The sequence below is a fragment of the Aureobasidium pullulans genome (genome assembly GCF_000721785.1).
Source record: "Aureobasidium pullulans EXF-150 unplaced genomic scaffold scaffold_5, whole genome shotgun sequence".
Classification (NCBI taxonomy): Eukaryota; Fungi; Ascomycota; class Dothideomycetes; order Dothideales; family Saccotheciaceae; genus Aureobasidium; species Aureobasidium pullulans.
Window position 1 is genome coordinate 1 of NW_021941025.1, and position 25,561 is coordinate 25,561.

Below are 25,561 nucleotides of genomic sequence, written 5' to 3' on the forward strand. Positions count from 1 at the left end.
CCTAACCCTAACCCTAACCCTAACCCTAACCCTAACCCTAACCCTAACCCTAACCCTAACCCTAACCCTAACCCTAACCCTAACCCTAACCCTAAAACCCTAAAACCCTAAACCCTAAACCCTAAGTCCGTGTCTAAGCTTATAAAAGCTAAGGCTACCCGTCACCTGCTTACTTATCTATAACAAGAGCTTAATGAACTTAGAGCATAGTAAGTTTTAAACCGCCTTAAGATGAACGTAGATTCCGCTTGTTAATAGACATCTTATGCTTATTCCTTTAGAACAGCAAAAACTCGGGTATAATTTAACATCTTATATAACATGTTAGCTAGAAGTATAAGAACATTTGTAGATGGAAGTCTTATAAATTTGCTATAAACACTAGTAACTATCTTATAGTATATCTCTTATACGACCGTAACCCTTAGGTTAATACCGTTACTTATAATAACCATAGATTTTGCTATAAATGCGGGTTATAGACTAAGAGTAACTTAGTTTTCGAAGTGCGCTATAAAACAAATATGTATAAGCTAGGATCCCTAGGTCTCTTTTATAGATAGATTACTCGTTAAGGGTTACTTTACTAATAGAACGAAGTGCTATATGCTTCTCGTTTAGCCTTAGAGAACAGAAAACTGCTAACGCTACAATTCGCACGGACTAAAGGCCTAAGAGAAACGTTAAGGGTACTTTAGGTTAGGATTAATCGTAGACCATCGTTTCCTCGAAAATATATATCCTAACATAATAAAGAATCTATAGTCGCACTAACCTTATAGTTTAATCTATTGTTAATATACTATAGAAAGTACTTTATGTATATAACGGATTAGTAGGAGACCCTTATAGCCCCCTAAGTACCGAAGTCGCATAAGTGACGTTATAGTAGTTATAGCAAAATCTAACTAAGATTTCTTTTCTTCGAATTAAAATTTGCACGAAGATTAGTTAAAGTTATTGCTCTATAACAAAAATTGCATTACTTACTACTTTGTTGTTAATCTCGTTCCTAGGTCATTAATCGGTATAGAGCTTATAGGCTAGCTCTAGGTCTTGTTCATTGCGTTAATCATTCGCTCTAAAGCATCTAAAATCTAGGTAGTAATGCCTTACACTCTATCTATTTTACATTAATATAGTTTATATATCCCTAATTGCGAATTAACTAGATTAATATAGAAAGTAGAGATTAAATATGAATGCTTCGCTATCTCTATCATATTACATTGTTTTACCTAGAATTTATAGTTTCTTCTACTTATTATACTTTATAAAAAAGGGCAACGAATAGTAGTCGAAGAACGAGTTACTAAAGTAATTAGTACGAGACGATAAGATAAGCCTAATACTGTTTTATCCGCGCGAACGATAACATAACTATAATAACTATTAAAAGTGCGCCGACTAGTTTAGACCTCTATATGTTGCATCTTATCTTTTGTCTCTTCGTAATAGAAAAGGCTTAGCTAAGGATGATCTCGTAAGAGATCTTATATACTAGAGTATCTAGTTTACTCTAAGTAGGGCGTAGTAAGAGTAAGCTTTTCTTAAGGCGATCGCTGCATTATATCTATAAATAGACGTCCGTCGTACATTCGGCATGTATTAGAATGTTATAGTATCTTTCCTATTAAAGGCGATTAGGCGAAGAGATTTTGCGTGCACGAGCGTTAGAAATTTAGAAGAGGTCTTCTAGGGAATGTATTACTTAGGTTTTGTTCTCCTTCTATATTGCTAAAATCATCTGCCGCTAGCTTTTATGATTTTCTATTAAGCTATGTAGCTTAAGATCGATTTAGTTAGAGTAGGTAGCGAAGAAGTTTGCTTTTACCATTCGGTTAGTCTTTAGATTAAATAATGTAAGACTAACCATTTAAACCTCTTTCTAACGAACTTAGTCCTTTGCGATATTAGGGATTAGGCTAATTGCGCTAGAGACCTTCTAGATCTTGTTATTATAGACCTTCGGTAACCTTTTATATTAAGGGTCCACTAAGTTTGCTAATTAGAACCCTATAGTACAATGACGTATTATAATATCGTAGAGTAATGGAGGGGATATTTAGAATGTATAGACCTTTTAATAGCTATATAAAAGGGCATAAGTATTCTAGTAAGAGTTATTATATGCATGTAGACTAAGGCTACTATAGTTAGGGGTCTATAACATGCATTGCCTAAGTACGAAACGTTTTTTCTATTCTTAAGCGAAGATACTATAGCGTCCATCTTTAGCGAATTAAAGTATAGAGGATATGCATTAGGGCTTAGAATCTAGTAAAGGTTGCTACTAAGCATCTAATGCTAGCTTTATCCTAGTAAGCTCGATTCATTTCTAGTCGATGCCGATTTAAACCCGCATAAGATGTATAAGATCTACTACATCGCTTCATTTCGCATCCTGCTCTAATTATGACCTCCTATAGACTTATACGCGGATGTCTAAGGACGCAGTTTTAGGAGTAGCGTTAGTGCTACTCTAGATTATGCTAGAAATAATTCCTCGCTTCTTTTCGCTTTAGTAAACTCTTTAATATAGGCTAATTAGTGCATTACAATATAGCTAACTTAATAAAGACATTACTCTTAATATTTTTAGATTAACTATTTTAAAGATGACTATAAAACTCTCTCTACTATCTTGCTCGATAACACTTAATAAACCTCTTCCATCTTATTATAGCATTCTTCTTTAAGAAAGCGCATCTCGAATTTCCTAGGTTCCTAATTAAATCGCATAAGTCTCGCTACTATTACTCGTACCTTAGTAGAATATGTAGATACTAGGAATATCGATATTATCGTAGCTATTTACGAAAGATTATACGTTATTAGTGCGAGTATTCTAGGATCGCTCGCTACACACCCTTAATTATTAAGTAGTTAGTCTTTATAATAGACATTAAGATCTTCTAACTAGTCTAACGAATAACTTTGTAGATTATAGGCGTAGAAAAAAAGCTGTTATAAGTTAAATCTTGTAGCTAGAGACTATAAATAATGTAGGATAGAACAATACTAGTTAGCCCTTAAGGAAGCTAATTATAGACTACATCTAAAATGTAGTTTTATAAAAGAGGATAATCCTTAAAAGTAAGGGTAGCTACAAGCTATCTTGGTGCTACATTATATAATTCCTAAGCTTTAGATTATTGCTAATCACATTTTACTAAAGCTAAGATAACTACTAACAATGTCTAGAAGAGGCGCGAAGTAGCGTTCGCAACTCTATAGCATTCTAATAGAGAAGACACCTAACATTCTATATAATGGTGTAGATAAATATAGAATTATAAGTCCTATATTAGGCTTAATGAAACCGAAAGCTATAGTTCTATAGGTTATAGCTACGAGTATAGCTTTAGATCTTAATAATTACGTCTTTGCTCGCTTACTAACTACGACTCCCCTACTCTTATATAGACTCTCGAACAGCAAACGTAGTAATCTCTAATGTAGATAGATCTTTCCTAGCGCATTGCCGTAGGAACAAGATGCGTGTAGCTTTAGGCTTTAGAGCTATAAAAAGGGTTATTTCGGTAATATATTGTATAAATTTCGCGTCCTTATAGAACGGGAAACTCTTTTAGATGCTCTAGAGGCATAGAAGTGTAGATAGTAAGGAAAAAAAGATTAGATAAGAGATTCCCTATACTAGAGTAGTCCTATATTATAACGACTTCGACAGAATCTCTACCTAACTTCCTAGGGATTGCACAAGTAGATTATATCTTACTATCTACCCTAAAATAGATTATAAGAGTCGAACTCCTCTAGGGAAGACCTAAACTTTTAGATATAGAGGAAGGGTAAGCTACTTATTTTACTATCTTATACTCTATTACGAGGTGTTAATAGCTTAAGTAGAGCGACTCTTGCCTCTAAGTACGCTCTCTATCTAAGTCTAACTTTGTAAAACGCCTTCCAAATCTTTCTAGAGGTGTTGCTAGAACCGAAAAAGGACACTAAATCTAGAGATAATAGCGATATAATATTCTATAACCTTAATAGATGCTAAATCTAGAGATACTATACCGAAGGTAAGCAATATATAGTACCTTACGCATGTGCGTACTATAACGTGTTAATATGTGCAAGGACAAAGCGTAAAGAATCTACTTAACTCTAATCTTATTACTCTAAGATACGGTTATAAAGGCGCCATTAGTACTAAATCATAGAGTCTAAAGGTAAGAAAGCTGTTATTACGTAATTTTTTCGGTTAATAAGGATCTTAATAGAGACTATCTCCTAAATCGTAGATTAATAGCGTACTACATCGGATAAGTCACCTTAGTAAGAGTGTATATTAGATAGGGTATAGTAGGCTATGTCCCTACGGTTAATTAGGAGGCTAGAAAAGCGCCGATCTAAAGAGAAGGAGTAATGTAGGCAATGATTAGTAAGTATGCCTACTACAGAACTACCTTAAACGCTAAATTTTTGTTAAAAGGTCTTCCGAAAATTAGATTCTTACACTCCTTAGCTTTAGAAGGGTAGGCTTAATAGATAGAGATACGCGAAGCGCGCTTATAAATATCTTTACTTACGATTACTCGGATATTCTCGCGTACGTCGCTAGTTAGTTACCTAGGCCGTAGAGCCCTAAAACAATTAGAGGGATAGATGTTAGTAGTCTATAGGAGAGGAGAAGCTATATATAGAGACTAGAAAGCATTAGACAACATTATCTAAGGATCTCGATAGTAAAACTGTTATAGAGAGCTAGGACCGACCTTAATTTTCTTAGTATAGCAAAGCTAAGATCTTTAAGCTAGTACTTCTATTAGTCTTCCTAGACTCGGGCTTTAAGGATAGGTAGTAGGGCTATAGTCTCTATAGCTACACTTGTAGGAAGATTTAAGAGAGAGATAGGGAGAGGTTAGGTTGTTCTTTAATTCGCTATATAGCTAATGGTTGCCTTACTAGTAAGTGTGTCTTTAGGACCTAGCATCTAATGCTTTTCTACTAGCTCGGCACTATACTCGTAGTAGCTATACCGACTAGACACGATTATGTATCGGGACAAGCATCTACTAAGATAAAAGTAGTGCGTAAGCTTAATTAGCCCTATAGTTATAGCTAACTATAGCGGATAGTTATAGATGGCGACGTAAGCAACCTAAGCCATATATGCGCTTATAAATAGACGGCCTACACATAGTGAATGCTACGCGCAAAGTATAAGTAACGTAAGGTATTATAAACGTTACTAGAGCACTCGGTAACATAGACTAAACGTCGCTATAATTAATAGGATAATACGTAAGGAATCTTAGACGTTATCATTCTAATAAAAAGCATTAACGTTAGCGAAGCGATTAGTGCTACTTATGTTAACTATCTTAGCGTATAGGCGTAGTAAAAGTCCTATCCTTATATACGTTTTTCGTCTTATATCTATATCTTATAGTAATTATGTTCTTTTCGCGGAATCCTTTTTCTTCTAATACCTATAATCTTATAATATAAGATGCAATTATAGAATCTTGTCGCAATACGAAAACAAATCTATTAATAAGCATCGATTAGTACGCCCGAAGACCTATGTTCATCCTACGATTTTATATAAGGAACTAGACATAAGCCTTACGCTAGTAGCTAGTGTAATGTCTTTGCTTTAAAGGACAATTTAGATCGCTATGTTGCTACGCGTGTATTTCTTTAACTAGGCCCTTCGTTAGTATTCATTCTATTAAAGGAACTAAAATATAGACGAGAGATTAAGCGCCGTAAGATTAAGTTCTTCTAAGATATTGTCTTATCTCCTAAGACCGGGAACTAGCTTATTCGTAATCTATTCATTTGCTTAAGCTAGGCTAAGGGAGAGCCCTTAATCTAGTCGGATTATGTTCCTAAAGCAAGGTCTAATAGAAATAACTTAATTAAGAAGATTACTAATATTTGTCTCGATCTTATAAGTATCTAAGAAAAATGTAAGGGAATTGTGCTCTATTCCGAAAAAGATAACTTAGAATAACACTTTATAGGCACTTCGGCAAAAGACAAAGTTATAGTTAAGATACAGCGAAAAATCGAAAGAGCAGAAAAAGGAAGCTATAGTAGTAGTAACGTTTAAAGCTACAAGAAGTAGGCGAGCCTACTAGAAAGATACTAGATTCCTTATCTTAATAATAAGCAACGTGTGCTTGTCTATAGCGACTTGTCGGCTAATAATATCATTATAGATCAACATTTAAACCTTAAAAGGTTACTACTCGCTAATACTTAAAGCGTATACGATTTTGCTAACTTAGATAGCATCCTCGATCTAGGCTAGGTAGAGATAGTACCCCTATAATTCGCCGTAATATATCCTCGCTTCCTAACCTATAAACCTCGATCGTATAGTACTTTTGATTAGGTGACTACTAATATAGACTATATGCAAAAAGATAGACTTATCTTTTAGGAATGTGTTTAAGAGAGGGCTATCTATAAGGGTAGATTCTATTAAGTTTATTACGACATTCTATATAGAGACGACGAGGTTAACCGCTACTAGTAGTTTATAGCGATTTCTAAAGCGGACAAGCACATAGCGATGGAGTTATGTAACTAGAATCCTAAACCTCTAAAGTGCTACGTAATAAGATAGCCTTAATGTATCTCTCGAGGATTAGGACTATAACCTTAGACCTAACGACAAACCTCGTTAGTATTATATTAAGACATATTATAAAACTTTGTTACGCTCATTAATCATTGTTTTTAACTATAGTAACTCTACTAGCACACATCCTAAAGTTTCTAGCCTACACTCGCACTCTTTTACTATACATTCCTAAGATCCTTCTAGGAGCTAGGTTATCTGTTCGTAGTATTGCATCTTCGGATATATAGAACAGAAAATGTATTCGAGCTCTCGCGCGAATGCCTTACGCTCTAATAGCTAGTAGTAATCTACGTACCCGCTTACGTACTCCGCTAGTCTAAAGATACTTTTTTCTTAGGTATTTAAGAGGTCTATGTCCTACTCTCCCTACTATAAATATATGTATTTCTTGCTTAGTAGACTTGCATTACATTTTAGCTCTCTTACGAAGAATTCGGTAGGGTTAGGTCTTAGTATTTGTTTAATCTTAAGGTACTCGTAGAGTAGATTACACTTCTAATCTCCGTTAGTGTCTAAGTCTTTTTAGCTTAAGTAATTGCTTAATTTACGATAAGCCTATATAGTACATAGTATTAGTATTTACGCTCTAGCTTTGCACGTTTAAGAAGATAGGGATAGGGTGCATTATATAGTATGTAGAGGTTATTAAATATCTAATAGATATCGTCCTATAAGCGTTAGTAATAATATTAAATAATAGAGTAGTCGCCTACTAAGGAAAGACCCTCTTCATTTCTACTAAGTTATCTATATATGCTTATCTTGCCTAATATAGGTACATATACACTCTACAGTCCTTAAGCAAAACTTATTATAAATGCGAGCGAGTAGACTATAATGAATGCGCTCTACGTAACGCTTTATAGTTAGACTTTAAGCTAACGGTTACACTGCTCGGTTGCGATGTATATAGTTGTTAGGACCTATCGTCCGTAAACTATTCGGTATCGTGTCGTAAAGTTCGCTTAGCTAACGACACTAACGAGCATGTAGCTTACGAATTTACATGCGGCAAGGATCGTATAGTTAGCTTATTGCCGTAGTATATAGGAAAATAGCCTATAGATATAACACGATTATCTTTATAGAAGTCGGAGCGCTTATAAAATCCGTATTCTGCACATTCTTAGTCTAGTCGTAAATGCTTAGTCTTCTTTTTCGGCCGTCCTATAGACTAAGAAGACCGCATTACGACGATTAAACTACTCGGGGCACAGTTCTTAGGGTATATAGCTCTAGGAAAAGCTCCGTCGTTAAGCTAGTTAAGTATAATGTAGAAGTTATTACATAATGACTAGTTTACTAAGGCCTACGTATATTACAAATTTATGTACTATCTTAAAGGCACATTAATTCTAAAGTAAACTAAAAAGTTTGTATAGTGTTTATCTCGCTTACGCTCGTTAAGATTAGCCTTATAGTTTTAAGGTTTCTAGGTGAACGATTAGCCTTAAATACATTTGTTAAACCTTACTATGCGCATAAGAGAGGCGAGAAAATTATAAGCCTCCACTCGCGATACTACTCCTCCTAATTCAAAAATAAATGTAATTATAAATGTATATTCGTCGATCATAATAGCGTTCCTTAGTATCTTATTATATTACGCTTATCTAGACTAATTTATTACTACTATAGGCACGTACGTTTTCTAATCCCTGCTTAATTAGGCAAGGAAAGCTTCTCTAGGCGGAAACATGCAAGCGAGGGTAAATACTAAATATATAGCAAGTAGCATATAGTATTACTTTCTTACTTATAATTAGTAAAGATAAGAGTAGACTAACACTTAGAACGCTACTAAGCCTTCTAATAGAAAGACTTATCGTAGGATTTAGGTTTGTCCTACGCATGTAACATTTTTCTATTAGCAATCCTCTACTAAGCTATACAACTTAGGAAACTGTTACTTATCTTAAGGGAATAAATCTATATAACTAAGTAGGAGACAATGTGTATAGGGTAGAAAGAGTAACATTGCATCCTAGAGCAGAAGCTTTTATATAGAGATATAGGAGTCTTTATCTAAATTAAACTCCTAGAATAGGGAAGGGTTTTAATTAAAGTTCTAGTATAGAGATAGTAGAGGTAGGAATCTCTAAGTCCTTGCAAAATGTTCGATAATAAACCTGCGCTAGTACATAATTGACAAAAAGTATAATTAGACTTTTGTTAGACTCTTGCAAGATATTTTATAGATATAAGAGCTTATCTCCATTTTATTAAGTTAGAACGTTAAAGAGGGTTTTTAACGTTTACTTAAGCGCTTATATATGTAGTTAAGACGAGTTACTTATAATCCGACCACCTTAAGCTTTAGAAAGTAAGAGTGTCTATAATCCTAGATTAGAAGACTAAGATAGTGTAAACAGCTATTACGTAGTAAGGGATAAGTGTTAGCCTAGATCTAGAGGTAGTTTAAGTTAGTCTCTCGAGTTCGATAAACAATCTAAGATCCTACTAGATACTCTAAATTACTTATTAGTCCTTTATAGCGTAACGTCTTGCCCTAGCAACGAATTCCTATAGCTAGGCTTAGTAAGTATGAGATGCTTTTAAGCACTAAGAACATTTATAGAGCTAGTTCCATTAGTAGTTAACTAGTATACTTAGAAGATAGGCTAATAGAAATTATAAGTTACTATAGGCAAAGAGGTTGCGCTAGACTTTAGCTCTAGTAAATTTAAGCATCCCGTTAGTACTTATACTGCTAAGGTACTTCTAACTAGTTAAACTCTAGTAAATTCATCGCATAAGTACCTAACCTAGCTATATAGTAGCGCGGAATCTTAACGTACCGATTAGAAAGATCTAAACTCTTATTAGCTTTACTAAAGTTTTGCATTTTATAGTAAGTAGACGCCTAAAATTAGTATAGGAACCATAAGTAGAATAAAGTCGCTACGAATGTATTATAATATTATATAAGCTTAAGAGCCTTTTCCGTTTAGATAATAGTCGAGGCATAATTAAGATCGTAGTAATTAATACGAGCTAGACCGATAATTAATCTAACATGCCCGAGCTAATCGGAAGTATCCGAGTAAGCGACTTTATTAAATATGCGCGCGAGGCTAGTTAGCTCTAACTCGGCCTCTTTCTACTTATCCTATAGGATAAAAGTTTTAGCTAGAGGTAGTAAAAGTCGTCGTAACGGCTTAGACACTCGGATTTCTACGTCCTTAAGTTAAGCGACGTCTCCTTCTAGGAGGCGCTATGCCGTATTAGGGTTTCTAAGTTCGTAATACACATTAGCTAGATAATACTCTACGTAATATCTAGCTACCTCTATCTAAATACCCTTTAAACACGTTTCTAAGCATTTTGCTACGTGTTTAAAGTCGCCCTTATATTAGGAGATTCTACTAACTATAGTGTTCTTTATCTATAACACTTAGACCTCTAGTAGAGTTGCCTATTCGCTCTTCTTCTCCTACTTGCTTAGTAACGATTCTGCTTCTTATAGTAAATCGTACATAATTAAATTCTCCGCGAGCAAGAGAAGGAGGCGCCCTTTCTAATAGTAAGCACGTATGCTAGCGTATTAGGTGTTTCGGATAGTTCGCTTAATTAGTTCGCTAGACTCTTAAGAGCGCCCCTTAGCTCGATCTACAACACTTTAGACTTCCGTTACGGCTAGGGTAAGATAATCTAGTAGATTTCTGTACGACATCATTAAATAAAGCGTAGGGAGGAACGTCTTCTAACGACTTCTAGTACGATAGCAAGCTAAGCACATCTCTATAAGACTTTCCTAGACATAGGCTAGTAGAGTTACACTAGATGAACGTATAGCAAGAATAGCTTACTAATACGATAGAAACTAATGGCGAATTAGTAAGAGTGCTAAATGTGCAATCTTATTTATACCTCTAATTAAGATACTCCTCTCTTAGGAAAATATATGCTACTAGCATAGCACTAGGCACGAACAGTTCTTCTAGATCGAAGGACTCCTATAGTTTACCTTGCTAATACAGGTTTAACGAAAAGCTTAGTTCCCTACTCTAAGAGTTAAAAGAAATGATCGATTAGTCCTTAATATACCTTTCTAAACTGCTCTATAGACTTGCATAACTTAAGAATATTGTTATCTAAGCCTCGTTCTCACCGTTTTCTCCTATATAAACCTCTAAGACTTTACCGTCCTTAGTCCATATTTTTTAAGATTCGGCCCTACGAAATAGAGCGGATTTCGAGATTAGAAGATTATTAAAGAGGAACATAACTTATAGAAGTCTAGAGCATAAGACCTCTTTGGATATAAGGATGATTTCTAGGGGTACTATATTTAACCCTAATTTATAGGTGACGCTAAGAACCTCTAGGCTAATAGAATGATTCTATACTAAGTCTGTTATGTTATAGATACGCATAGCTATAGTGCCTTCTAGTAATACTACCTTATTAGCTTATTAAGTTTCTATCCTACATGTTTTTAATCTCGTACCTATTTTTACGAAGTCGATTAACTTCTAAGCTAGTTTCTTATATCTATCTAGCTATTCTTTAAGATTTTTAAAGTCTTCCTAAGTTTCTATCTTAGATAGTAGTACGTCTAACTGTTCATTCTTTATCCTAATAAAACTAAATAAGAATTAATGTTAGATTTTGTCCCTAACATAAAAAGCAAATAAACTTACCTTATATACGGCATTAGTAGTAATACACTCTTATGGCTAAAGGCCTTAATAAGAGTCATAAATCTACTTCTACGTTAGCGTAGATTTTTAAGGCGAGAATCATATATATGCTTACTACTATATTCCTACTAGTATGTGTAGGCTATAATGACTTGAATTATCTTGCTATAGTTCTTAGAGCCTCTAGAAGCCTTAGAGATGCATAGAGCTTTTTCTAATGCTTAGTTGCCTACCTTTTTAAGTGTAGAAGTAATGTTATACATTCTAAAGAACTCCTATAGGTCGTTTAACTAGTTCTCTGCTAAATTCTCTAGCATACTACTATAGTAACATAGAAGTGCCTTAATGTTAGGTTTCATTGCCGACGAAGAATCGTTAATAGTCTACTATAGGTCATGATTTCCAACGACTAAGAGCTTCCTTTTACGTTTATTAGGCCTAGACTAACGTAAGCTTAATATTAGATCTCCTACTAAGCTACTAGCCTAGATCGTAAGGCGTTAGCCTTCTAAAGTATTAGGTACTCGAGATTATGTGCTCTAGACGCGTAGGGCTAGACTCTAGATTCTGTCTAAGATTAAATTATCTAGCCGCGACATCGATAAAGCATTATAAACTTACCGCTTAGGACCGCGATTTTTATTGTAAGAGCTTACTATAACTTTAGGTCTAGTAAAAGTCTTGCTAGCGACGAGCTACCCGTACTAATTAGACACCTCTATATTAAGCTACTATATGTCGTAATTAAGAACAAGTCGACTTAGATCTATTATAATAGACGTTCCTATAAGCGTCTACTTAAGGACTTTAGCTTAATCCGCATTAAGCATAGTGTTAGACGTACTACATTAGCATTAGTGCCATCGTGACTCCTAGGGCGAAATTGTCTAGAGAAGCGGTTATCTGCCATAGTGCCGGTTTTTAGATAGTAGCAAAATCGACGAGAAACAAGGCTTAAGCCTAGAAGGTAGTTACGGGTATAATAAGACGATGGCGACATATATTCTAGCCGTCCTGCGATGTAGTAAGCCGAACTTGCTGCAAGACAGCAAACTCGCTTAAATATGCCGGTTACCGCTAGGGCTAGAATTCTACTAAGTTCTTACAGAGATCGACACTTACGTTAGTCAATTTTGTTGTCATGCATGTTTTGATTAATTATAGATCAGACGCGGCGCAACTTGCGCTCCTATATCGGGGCGAGCTACGCCGGGCTCCTAAAGCCGCTCTTAGGTCACCCCACATTGTGATGTAACCCGTCTTAGTCCAGCGTCGCGTGATTTTCTCCTCATCGTTTGTAAAGCGAAATGGACTAGACATTCTCTTACAAATCATCGCACGAACTCAGGAATTGCTGACCACAATGGATAGAAGTTTCGAAGTGTGTAAAGTCTCTTTGGGGACAAGAATGAAATGCCTTCTGACTCGCTCTAGGAGGCTGTATGTTGCTTGAATTCGCGAAAAGCTGCTCCCGGCGGAAGCAAAGCTCGGGAGAGACCGAAGGCTTGGACAGGTTGATACATTGCCACGATGGTTCCATGACTTGGGCACTGTCGAATACGCTAAGGTGTCTTGTATTTCATGGGCAGGAGTCGAAGAGTGCATGCATCATGTGTCCTTGACCTGATTGAGATCCAGACCGGCATTGTGCTTGGCCAGGAGTCTTCGCGTTTGGAGTGTCTCGTAGATAAATCGTGTCTGTTGACAGAGAAGGTGGAATGTCTGTCGAGCAGTGGCCCCATCTCGTTGCGGTAGCTGCGTGGCCAGCACTTGAAGATTTCGGTTGCATGTAATGTTCTTGTGGAGATTCAACCACCTGTTGAAGGAAGGCTCCGAATTGGCTGTGAGAGTGGTCGTATCCTCGGCTGTGTTGTCTTCGTTGCCAGTGGCTTCGGGCGTCTTGTGGGTATGAGGAATTGGCGGATCGTGAGGCAACACTGCGCACTTGTATCCCCACCTGTATCGTAGACAGCGTGATCGTCGTAAGGTGTGGCTTCTGGCAGACACGCAAGGGCTATGTTGCAGCATGTTGGGCTAGTCGGCACAGTGACCCCAGGTATCGTCGTGGTTCAAGCCGCTAGAGTGATGATGTCAGTGGAAAACACGGTGTTGTCATGAAGAGATGAACTCACACAGCAGTCAGCATCTCAAGTCAATGTTGCTCTGCGGTATCACGCTGCTCACCCTTGCGCAAGCCTCTGAAGATGTTGCTCTGCTTCGTCAAAGCGCGTCCAGCCAGAAGCATGCTTGACCTGGGCCATCCCGGCGGTTTGACGTCTTGCTTGAACCACGCAGATGTCGAGGTCTTTGCGCAAGGCGATGGAGGACCCGGCTCAATCCTGCAGCATGTCTCCGGCGCAACCATGCATGGGCTCGATATGTAAAGGGTCTTGGTCGTCAAAGAACGGGCGTGGAGCTCAGAAGCAGAAGTGGGATTCGTTTGGGCGGCGCCTGGAACTGGCGAACCAGCGGGCAAAGGCGGTGGTGCCTGGGGTTTGGAAGCCGCCAGAAGCAATTGGCTACGCAACAGATGGCATGGCGAAGATAGCAAGAGACACCAGCGAGGCAACGTTCTCTGCCACAACTTGTAGCTTGCGATAAGGGGTAAATTTGCGGTGAGGAGCGGGCCTTCGGTGAGGAGCGGGCTTGTGGTGAGGGGCGGCCTCGGGTGGGAAGCAGATTTGCGGGTGAGAAGCAAGCTTGCGGGTAGATAGAGGAGAAGTGTCGGGAAAGCCATGGGACGCCCGCGGCAGAGAAGGCGCTCTCGGCTATGTTGAGTAAAGCGACATCCTCGGCGAACGTAGTGTCATTGACAGATGGATGCTTGAACAAGGTGCGAGCTTCAGAGTCAAAGAGAGCTGCGATCTCTGCGAGAGCCCGGAAGCGGAAAAGAGCGTAAGAGATCGTCTGGTTCGGATCCTGGTCCTCTCAACAGATGGCCAAAGTGATGATCTTCGAGAAATATCTTGGAGCATAGCGATAACACCGCGCAGCATAGCGGAAGAGATGGAGAGCATTCAGAGATGCCAAATGTAAAAATGCATGGACGGTAAACAAACGCTTGCGCGACAAAGATTTGCTGCGTTACTCAACAAGGAAAGTGCGATCAACTCCTGGCACCAACCAACAACGATAGCTGGATGGAACATGTCTTTCTCGATCTCAAAAGGATCATTCAGGATGACGGGAAATCTAGATACCGATAGCAAAAATGCAAGACGAGTGAAACCTATAACTCTCACCTAATTCGAGATTGCGGTGGAACTCACCACGTCACGGGCAGCGGAACGCAAGAGTTTCGCTCAAGTACCATCTCATGTCTTCCACCACTGGTTTGCTGAGTTGAGCTGTGGCATGGAAGATGGACAGGAGGAGCAGACGTCGAATTTGCAAGCGCCTCAAGCTTCGAGCAACGGGCTTCAAACGTCTTCTCCACATTGAGCCACCCTCAAACGCAACTTTAAAAACGATATGACTTCACGTCTCCTCACAGCTACAGGACACGACAGAATGTTGATCACGGTTACACGGTACTTCTTCGGAGGGTCGCTGCTACAAGTCTTCCTGAGTTTATTCTCACATCTCCCTAGATGTATATCTTCATAGATATTTCTTGTTCTCACAAGATTACGGATTCTCCGTACGACCACAGCCAGAGCTTTCTGCTAGCCCTTGCAACCACTTTCTTACTCACTCCCCAATTCAAATGGTTATGGTTCCGGTAAAAAATGCGGTGTACAAAGGCTTGTTCAGGCTGTTCTTTCCAAGCGTATTCTTTCTGTGGCTCTCGAGCACCAAACGATCCACACACACCAAAGTTAGGCGCATTCCACTTCTGCACAAACCTTCTTCGTCTCCAAAACCTCGCGCTTTATTCCAAGATTTTCTTGATTGCCCCAGTGTATGCCTCTGCGATATCCCTTCACTTACGCTTTTCTTCCCCGTGAGACTATTGATAATCTTCGTCGACAGACGCCTTGCGGATCAGGTCTGATCGATGAGAATATTCGATCTGCCTTTGATCAATGTGAAAGATTCTACAACGAGCGCATTGCGCAGCAGGAAAGGAGTGCCTAGAAAGCAGCTCACCAACTGTAGGTCACTCCTTTCGTGCATTTCATAAACGGTTGCTGGAGTGCTTTTCAACTGCGCCATGGCCGAGCGCTGCGGCAATGACACTGCGTCCTGCAAGACCTCCGTGAAGCTTGCGAGAGGGGGCAACGAGACCGCAGACATTGAGAAGCTGAGGATGATTGCCGACTGCGACTCTTTTCTCCAAGCAGGCAACATTCTTCGAGCAGCGTAGACCACCAACGCCAAAGCCAATTCCATCATCACAGTCACAGGAGTTTGCTCAAGTGGTTGGCAATGAGCAGGGCCGACTGCTCCAAGCGTTGACTGTCGCAAAATCGGCCAGCAAGTCTGCCGCTCCAAGGATTAGTATCGTGACGTAAGTCGATCCATTTCTCAGAGTTGCTGTCCCTCTCGTGGCGGGCCATACGAAAAGGGGAAGGTGAAACTCTATTGTTTGTCCATCGAGCGAACGTCACTGCCGTCCGCCTTCTGGAAGGCCAGTCGGTTGCAAATGCGCGTCCACAACCGAGACAAGGCAAAAATCACATGTCACGAGCGCTTCACACAAGAATTGATACAGCACGCTCTGGGATCAGAGGAAGTGTGAACCTGAAGCCCATGGGACGCTCAACCAATAAATCAACAAAGATACAAATGCGCAGTACTGCGGCCCGACGTCTTCAATGTTCATGTTGTCTCGGTTGTCGCCCGCAGTGCATTCAGCCCTGATCGACGACTCCAACATGCTTCCCATCCCTCCACCGCCAGCATCCGAGGAAGCCGAAGCCGAAGAACACGTACCTGAGAATTGCGACCTGAATATTTTGCGGCGTCTTGTCCGACTGGAACGAAGTCTGCCGGATCAAGCAGAACAGAGAAGCGGTCATGAACAATCGCAGACGACAGTCTAGGATCTCTGGCTCATCTCTGCTGCATCCTTCTCTGTTGATCTCTGTGCTTTCCTCGCTATTGACAGTCAGTCAATGTATACCTTCGCTCTAGGATACTCCAACTTCCACAGCCGCTTCCTCATACTCCGACTGATCTTGAGCCTCATTTCCGGGAATCATCAGAGGATCAAGCCGTCGCTCAGGAAAAGCATAAGGTTTCCCAAGACACTGCACACACCTGCTCCTTTCTACTACTGCGGCGGCCTTCAGAGTTCATACACCCACACTCATGATGGGTGCCATAATTCTCTTTACAACGTTCTCGCGACTTCACCAGATACAATGCAATAAGCGAGGTCTGTCTGATCATCATGTTCCTCACCACCAGTCAGTCGCACGCTAACTATTCGCAGAACCTTCGAAGGACCAACGCCTTCGCAGCGCTCGTTGATGCCTTTCTCGCGCATGCTCTACGAGAGCACTGAAGGAGTCTCCACAGCGGATCAAGTACGCCACCACTTGTACGGGAGCTTGCGTACTGCTCTCGCCCACCTCGAGAGATTCCGGCGGAGCTTCACATCGTCATCTGCATTACCGCAGTCCATTCACGCTATGACAAGATCTACAACCACATTATATGTCGCCACCTTGCTTGCGTTCTTCGCTCCTACCGAACCTGCCTACGGCGCACGATGAGCAAGTCCACTTTCTGGCTGGAGGTCGCTCAACCTTCTTCCCGCTGGCGCCATTGTACATGAGACCTCACCTCTCGGCGCCGTGTTCGCCGAAGCATACTGCGACATGCCGCCGTCACCTACACCCACGCCATCGAAGGCACCGTCTACCCGACTACTACTCTCTCGTCGCTCCACCATCTACGAAAGGTCTTCTACGACACGATCTTCGATTATTTTAAGACCAACACCACTCCTACGAAGGATATGTTCCGGAATGACCTCGGTGGAGAGTCTCAGCCTTTCGACTCTGGCTACAAGAAACACTACCATCGGCACAGCAGGATCAAGAGGTGGAAACAAAGGCGCTATCACCAAGTATGCCCCACGGGATCGGCGTCTTCTTTATTCTCAGAGGACAAGCTTCACGTTGAGAATGTTTCAGTCTGGCCCTCCCGTCCTCGCCGTTGTTGCCCTCCTCGCCGTCCTCGCCGTCTTTGCTCTCGTCTCATCGAACGCCCACTTACAACAACTCCGAACATGCAAGCCGCGGTGCCTCAGAAATCCCTCTTCCTTGTCCTCCGCCCTACAACAGCAGTCGACTGCTTCCGCCCTCTGATACGTCCACCACGTCAACAACGCCGCTGATCAGGAGATGAGTCTCGCGGTGAATAGTCTAGGGTCAGGAACACTCACAGCATACCCTTTGCTATGCTTTGCCCTGAGGGCTTGGGGCTGGACCCGCCATGGTATCCTACTTCATCAAGAAGACAGAGAAGTCACACAATACCTCTGGGATTGCGAGCGAGCGACCATTCACCCCCTCTCATCTTCTCCCCAGAGCACACGGCCAGTGTTGTTGCCAGCCAGTGTCAGCCTTCCGACTCCGCATGCCGCCAGCCTAGAATGTGGTCCATACGCGAAGCTACACAGTCGCTCCGCCATGCCTCAATGTGTCGCTCGCATGACTTGCACCAACAGCCAAAGCTTCTCCAACAATGCTGCCTCCATCCCTCCTACTCAACCATGGGTAATGGTCTTTCGCTGTGTCGACAAAGCTACTGCCAACTCATGTAGAAAAATAACCGCGGCGGTCACAATACTTGCGTCACGTTGTTGACAAGTGAGCAGACAGAAGTCGGCGCTCTCGACTACTACTTTCCTGTCGTACGAACGCATCCACTCCACTGCAGTCACCTCCAACACTCTCACGACTCAATGTGTGGTCTGCAAGATAAGCCCACAGTTCGGCTTCACAACAACCCTCAACGCAGTCGCCACTCCTGCTTCGGCTATGTCTTGTGCATGGTACGACTTGCACACGTGCTCACTGCGCACTCATTGCGCACACTCCAATGTTCCAAGCTTCTACCCGGTTAAGGCCCAGATGATGAACTGCAGGTCCGCGAATCAGTCACCATCGCCAACCCTTACAAACACCATTCCCGTGTCTCTTCTCCAGAGCTTCCCCGGTCATGTCAGAGCAACTTCATATCTCAGCCTTCTCTATCGTATCCTGTTTGAAACTCGCCTGTGGCGATTTGTCATAGCAGCGAGATCCTCTCTCTCCCATCAGTTCGAGTTGCAGCTCCGCCATGACCACCAAGTCCGCCCGCATCCTGTCGCTCCAGGTTTCAGAAATTCCCATTGTCTCTGCCAGTATCCTTGACACCGTCTACTCGTGCGCTTCTGCCTGGGACATGTCAGCTTGTCAACGCTTCTCGGCTCTGGGACGTTGCATGCTCAAATGAAGAGAAACTTCTGCGGAGTAGTGCTCATTGGCCGTGACAAGAAACGTATGTTATCGTATATAGTCATTGAATCACTTACTTCTCATCCATCTCTCCCACACTTCGTCACTGCCGATTCTCTTTGCGCTTCGCGGCACGACAGATTCGCTCAACTTGTAGACTTCTACTAAGCGCATATGCTGTTAAGCTTCTCGCCTTGATCAGCTCGCTTGTTCATGATAGCTCCATTAAAACACAACCGAGGCGCTTCTTCTTACTACTGTACTTGTCGTCACGGGAAGCTTTCCTAGTCTCAGCGCCATTTCCCCAAGAAGCCCCTTTCCCTTACCACATGATATGATATGTTTCTAGTATTCTGAATCACTTCTCGACTCTCCGTTCGACCCGCAACGTGCGCATTGTTGTCACCTCTGCCATTCCTCGCCATCGCACACTTCCACCAGTGGCACATGGACTCAGTCCAAGCCTTTCACCTTTTCCCCGACTCCACCACCGCCCCTAACCGCCGCCTGATCTGCCGGTCGCTCCCTTGTCTCCCAGCTTCACCGCCGCGACCCTCTGACAGTATTGCCCTAATGCTTTCTGCATTTGTACACTTCTACCAATACAACCTTTGAGGACGCCTCCGCACCAAACAATCATTCAGCTGGTCTCGCATACGCCTCTCAAATGCTGTCGTCACCTCTTACTCTTCTGTCTCGCCCTCTCTTCTGTCTACTCGATACTAGATGTTGTGCTTGCCTCCGATATCCTCTTAAGAGCCAGGAAGAAGAAACTTAAGATCCGGATGAATGTTCGAAGTAGCGCAAGACTCCGACCGAGGAGGCTGTTAGGCATGTCCGGGCTTACAGCTTCACGGGGGTTCTGTTCACTGTCGCCGTAGATGTCACAGTATAGCACTGCAATATGATGTGTTCTTATACGAATTCAAACCCTCATTCCCTATTGCTCTACTAATATAGATGCAACATCTTGTGTTGTTTTGTCCCATGCGCTCGAAAGAAGCGAATATACAAACGCCGCAAAGAAGTGCGTGGAAGAAGAAACACCTTGATGGACAACACTAACCGCTCACATTCACGGAGTCTCATTACACTGCAACATGATGATATGGTGGAGGAGACAAGTGATCATTAGAGTCTACTTTTTTCTAAAATATATAAGTTTTTTTTGATCCATGAAGAAGCAGCACGCATGAATGTAAACCAAAACCAAAACCAAAACCAAAACCAAAACCAAAACCAAAACCAAAATCAAGACCAAGACCAATACCAGAACTCAAGGGAAGAGCAAAAAGCAACATTAGCATGGAAACTTCTCATGGAGTAGTGGATGGTCGTCAGAGTCATCAAAAAGATGGTGAATTGTATGAGGGATACACAAGAACCTAATCTTCAGCGACAGGTGTCTTGTAGTCGATCCACGACGCAGCAAGAGCCTCGATGACGGGACGAAGACAAAACTTCCACTGGGCCCATGTGCCGACTCTTGTAGTGTTGGCGGTGGCGTTGATGTCCGTAATGGCCATGTTGTACAAGACGGGAAGGATGCCTTTGAAGTACCAGACCGATTTGCGGCGCTGGCAGAGAACAGCCCATTGGCAGAGAATGACCCTCCAGACAAGGTTCTGTTGGATGATTTGGGCAAAGTCGGGAGGGTGAGATGACATAGACAACCATGCGAAAAGCTGCTTGTCGTTGTTCGAGGGGAAGCCATCACGAGAAGCATCGACCATTGCACGGTTCTGGGAAGACTCCAAAGTGTAGAGGTCGCGCACCACTTGCTTCATGTGTCCTCTGATCTCAGCGGTGCGAGCACCCCATTCAGCATCCGGGATCAGGTCAATCAAGGCGAAGAGCTGTTGAACGAAGGGGAACTGGTCGATCTGAGGTTGGGTGGGGTATTGACCAGAAGCGGTGGGATTGGCGGTCAAGATCTGGCCTTCGGGGTCTTTGCTGAGAGCGTTCAGAAAGAACATGACTTGTGCCCAGTGGAGACCAGTGATCCAGAGAGCATCGGTCAAGGCGAGATGAAGTGTCGGTCTCTTGTTCAAAAGTTGAAAGCGAACGAGAGCGGGAGTGGAAATTATGACAGAGGTAAGTAGAATCATTCTTCTTGATGTCCAGGACTCTGTAGCTTTGTTGGTAACGTTCCAGAGCAAGCTTGATTTCGTCGAGGGGTCTGGCAGTTTGAATGGATCTGTAAAGAATGGCGGCGCGGATGGGCGGGAGTCTCTTCTGCATCAAGCCGACAGAAGGCCAAAGAGAGGGCATGCTTCTGGAAGAAGGGGACCAGCTCGTCGCTCTGGCTCATGAGACAATGGTCGTGGAAATCAAGGAGCCTATGAAGACGGGTGAGCAAGGCGGGAGAATGAGGAGAAGCGCAAAGGGTTTCTCACATTGTGGCGAGAGGAGTGGCTGCGCAGTTCTTGTTTTGTTGAGTGCATGCTGTGCAGTGATGTTAAGAGAGAAGTCTTGATTGATCTTGTCGCAGGCGGTGCCCTCTTCGGCGCACTGCATGCATCTGAGCTCTTCGAGGACGGATTCCCGGAACAGGTACGGGACAGTGGCCATGTTCAGACGTGGTAGGCGTAATTGAAGACGAGAAGAAGGGTGAGAGTGTTGAAGTCGGAAGAGAACAAGGGAGGGACCAGTTACGAATCGAGAATGGGAAATTCGCCAGGTGTGAGAGTGTCTTTGAAAGTGAGTTATAATTCTCACACCTTGGACGAAACATCTCGAACTTCGCAAGCACCCGGCGAAGCTTGGACCTCAATAGAATGCGCAAGAGTGAAAGGGTGAGAACGTGGAAGAGTGCAGGAGTGGCGCCGAGGCTGCAGGGTCGAGGCTGCCTGTTACATTTTCACCATTCGCAGATGGTGAGGCCGGCTGCTCAGTCTCAACAAGCCCTGCATCGGCGAAATTGGCAAAGGAACAAAGAAATTAAATCAAGAAGAATCAAGCTTGCAGTCATGTAATGCATATGCCTTTGACCCACTGCAAACTTCCATGAAAGGCGTTTTACTCATGACGCTGGCAATTAGTATCGTCTTGTTTGACTGTGGTCGGCAGAAGAGAAGGAGGTGAAGTTGAGATCACTCCGCCCGCACGTGAGCTTGGGGCACTTGGAGGATGCGAGTATCAACGAGTACGGTTTGCGAAGTCGCGATCATGGCAATCGAAGGCTTGTACAGTCAGACTCCATGCGATGCTTTGTTTGATATTGAAAAGCACAGTGGAATAAACAAAGAGTGACAACAAGAACAGTTACATTTCTTTGTTGGTTGGAGTGGGTCTTAGCACCATAACCATCAGCCAAGTACAACCCGCATTGCATCGTGACACACCGCGGTGGACACGAGATCATGCTGGAAATACACACCAACGTTGCAGAAGAGTCCTTCAAAAGAAAAACCCCCTGCCTTGCGCTTGACATAATTGACGCATGCAACCTGAATCGCCGATTCGAAACCCTCGGTGTTTTCGCCAGATGTCGCTCGATGTATGGTAGCAGTGCAAAAGAGGCTTTGACCTTCAAGCGCAACATAGGCGACAGATATAATTACGGCCTTTCCTCAGGTCTCAAGAAGTGTTGGTCAGATCGGCATCAACGGGATAAGTATTCTATTTTAGTTTTGATGTGAATAACATTAAAGTTGTGGCCGTCAAAGAAAATCATGGAAGTTGTTGCAGAGAAATGGTATTAATATATCCAAGAAGAGGAATGGCAACATACTCCAGAAGCGGGCCCTTAAAAATTCCAGATTCCTGGAGGAATTCCGAAGTGTATGCGGACATAGCGACCGTGAAACTCTCCCAACCTCAGAACAGCTTACGGAAGAGACAAGGACGGCATCTCACGAGCGGAGATGTTTCGGTCCACCCTTGAGCTTTCATCAGGGGGAACAGAGAAACTTCAGTCGCGTTTGTGAAAGAGACTCGGAACACCTCCGCAGCAACCCAGAAGCATGGATGAGCAGTGACGACCATTCAGACATAGGTCTATACAATTTGGAAGGGAGTGGGAAGAGTGCGCGGGACAGAGCTTTGTTACTTGATCTATAGAACGATGTATTGCTATGGTGTGGAACAACTCTTTTCTGCATGCCCAAGCTTAGAGGGCGAGGGTGTGATGTCCTGATCGAAAGGTTGGGCTCCGGAATGGTAGATTGCTTGTGTTCTTTGACGGAAACGTTCTCGTGAGTGAGAGGACGCGTACGCGATTTCCAACGACTGTGTTTCGGGAGGGTCGAGTTGTTCTTGGGTGTCGTCAGACCATTGGACGGAATTGCGCACTGGTGCAGGGCCAGACTAGAGAGATGCTGGATCATGGACGCGTCCTGACATGGGCCGCTCTTGCGGCGTTGGGGCGTCTTTGTCTTCATCTTCGTCTTCATCAGCATACTCTTCATCTGCTTGATGAGTACGCGCCTCGGCCTGCTTCCCTGACTCTCAATCTTTCATCTTGTGAGGCGGCAGACTTCCGACAAAATCATCAAAGGCCGCTTGGTCGTTGTTCTCTTCGCCCCTGTCGAAATCAAAGCCCATCTCTTTTTCTGTCGCTTGTCTCTGCCTGGTGGTCGAAGGGAATCACCGGCCGTGTTGAAAGGCTGACCGGAGCGCTGGTCGTGGATCTTACGAGTCAGCTCCGTGGTGCGTGCGACGTCTGGGGTTCTCCGGCTCAGCTTCGATGTCCACGATCTGGAGGTCTTGAGACTCGAGCTTGTCCTGAAGATTCTCCAGCGCAGCTTCTTGGCCTTGAGCTGGGCAGTCAACTTAGGGTCATCAGGTCCTAAAGCGACAGTACGGCCTTCCAAGGCGGTGATCTTGATACTCTGGCGAGTCAAGGTGGCGTGCTGGGATTCAATATTCTGCTTCAGGCGTTGAACCTCTGCTTCACGGGCCTCCAATAGCGTATCCCTGGAAAGGATGTCGTTCTGTGCAATGGCGAGCTGGCCTTGAAGGTCTCCGATGACTGAGGAGCTGGCGGCGGTCGAAACAGCAGGACAGAGGGTGTAGGAGTGGTGGGAACAACATGGGGGTTGCCCTAGCCGCGACTGCGAGATGTGATCTTCACGAAGAGAGGATGGCCCAGTAGCCCGTGTCTTTGTACGACAGTATGGAAGTGTTGGGCAGAGTTACTCGGCAATGTCAACACACTCCACGGCGACACGGTCATACAGGATCTGAGCGGGGTCAGAGAGGGTGTCTTTGGCGTGAGTGACTGCGCTTCTGAGTTTGGCGTCTTTGCATGAAACCGCAACACGAAAGAAAAAAGAAAGGGCGCAAGCGGAGAGCTGGTTGCCGCAGAGTGCAGAACGCAGGCGATGCACCGGCACAAGAGAATGACAGGGCGAAGCTGCCGGGGACCAGTTCAGTGAGCGCCGGAGGACGGCAGAGATTGTAGCAATGCCACGAGCTTCGAAAATCACATTTTGCCTCGGTGCAAGCGTTGAGCTGAAGGAGACACGCACAGTTGGAAAGCACGAGTCGAAGTTGTGACCGCACCTTCCAGACTGCTCGCTCAGACAGATCATGTTTGTTTCCGCCGCTTCATCGCTGAGAAAATATGTTGCTTGAACTTGTGATATCGCCGAGGTTATGAGGGAGGCCAAATTACCTGGACGCACTTCGTGACTGGACCTTGTCATGACCGACGCCAAAATAACAAGATCGAGAATGAAAATCCTCAGCAAAAAGCACTGCTAGAGCAGATACCGATAAGAGCAGGCAACATTGCAAATTACCTGGAGTGATAACACAGCCTGCAATATGAACTCTCTTCGCCGAAAGCAGTGACTGCAACTTCGATTCACTCGGTCAACAAGAAACCGGAGTTTGTGCAAGTGGACACATTTGGAAGGGATGTATTGCGCCGAGAAGGCAGAGAGAATACGATGCCGACTGCAAGCTTTGGTCTCTACTTGCGAGGTGCTACGCGCCGCACGACAATCAAAAGTGCAGGAGAGACAGGAATGAAGATTACTGGAGAGAAAGAAAGAAAGGGAAGAAACCAGAAGAGACGGGAACGGAGATAAAGAGAAGTTGTGGAGTTGGGAAGCACACAAAGAATAGACAGACAAAGACCAGACCTACTCGTTCTTTTCATAGAGGAGGGCACAGCGAGAAACTGCTGCTCCAAGATCTTCAGTCGCACGTTTGAATGAAGACATTGTCAGGGTGACGTGAAGATCTCATTGTGTTGAACAATTCACTTCTGTGTTGAGTATCTTTATCGTCTACCACCAACACCGCTTGAACCCATCGCCGTCGTCCCTCTCCAGACCTCGCTCACCTCCGTCGTGACGGCCAGCTCGGCGCCATGCTCTCCGTGTGATATGTTCAGCCGAATCACGAAGCAGAAACCACGGTCGTCCGTAATCATGTCGATAACGGAGCCAATTGTTGGGTGGCAGCCACACTTCCAGCTCTGGACGACTTCCAGGGAAGTATATTCCAGTGCCGGCTCAGACAAGTGCGGCTGTTGTGGCAAGCAAGGCAAAGCGTTGAGCGCGAAGAGAACGGGCGTTCAAGGGCGTAGGTATTGACGAGCAGAGGATTGCTGTAGCTGGGGCAAACCAGCGAGCAGGCGGGCAGCGCAAGGTGCAGGCGGGCAGCGCAAGGTGTAGGCGGGCAGCGCAAGGTGTAGGCGGGCAGCGCAATGTGGTACCGGTAGCGATGGCGTGTTCCCACGGACGTAGAACTGTGTCGTGGTGTGGTAGCCTTCAGTCAACACGACCAACGTCGGATGCCTTCATTGCTGGAACGCGGGCAATCCGAGCGACGTTTGTAATCCTTATCTTTCTCCCCATGTGACTGTTCATTCATTTTCACTCCTTCGGCAGTGCTGGCGGTGTTGTCGAGCTATGGCCATTTCGATTTCGCGGTGGGAGGGTTCGAGGATGTGGTGA

The 25,561-nt window shown here is 43.5% G+C and overlaps 3 protein-coding genes across 3 annotated transcripts; all 3 read right to left on the reverse strand.

Annotated features, from left to right (window-relative positions):
* Positions 1–13,113: 13,113 nt before the first annotated feature.
* On the reverse strand, positions 13,114–14,151 carry M438DRAFT_172858 (uncharacterized protein). The gene is made up of 2 exons (XM_029899139.1): positions 13,395–14,151; positions 13,114–13,339 (listed from the first exon to the last, which is right to left on the reverse strand). The coding sequence occupies exon 1, from the start codon at positions 13,997–13,999 to the stop codon at positions 13,415–13,417; it is 585 nt and encodes a 194-aa protein (XP_029762394.1). The 5' UTR covers positions 14,000–14,151; the 3' UTR covers positions 13,114–13,339; positions 13,395–13,414.
* Positions 14,152–20,038: 5,887 nt separating this feature from the next.
* On the reverse strand, positions 20,039–21,388 carry M438DRAFT_403865 (uncharacterized protein; the record flags this gene model as incomplete). Its single annotated transcript, XM_029909684.1, has 2 exons — positions 21,050–21,388; positions 20,039–20,850 (listed from the first exon to the last, which is right to left on the reverse strand). The coding sequence occupies exons 1-2, from the start codon at positions 21,222–21,224 to the stop codon at positions 20,039–20,041; spliced, it is 987 nt and encodes a 328-aa protein (XP_029762395.1). The 5' UTR covers positions 21,225–21,388.
* Positions 21,389–22,690: 1,302 nt separating this feature from the next.
* M438DRAFT_389868 (uncharacterized protein) lies at positions 22,691–24,435 on the reverse strand. The gene is made up of 2 exons (XM_029909045.1): positions 23,811–24,435; positions 22,691–23,633 (listed from the first exon to the last, which is right to left on the reverse strand). The coding sequence occupies exons 1-2, from the start codon at positions 24,299–24,301 to the stop codon at positions 23,111–23,113; spliced, it is 1,014 nt and encodes a 337-aa protein (XP_029762396.1). The 5' UTR covers positions 24,302–24,435; the 3' UTR covers positions 22,691–23,110.
* Between the last annotated feature and the right edge of the window lie 1,126 nt (positions 24,436–25,561).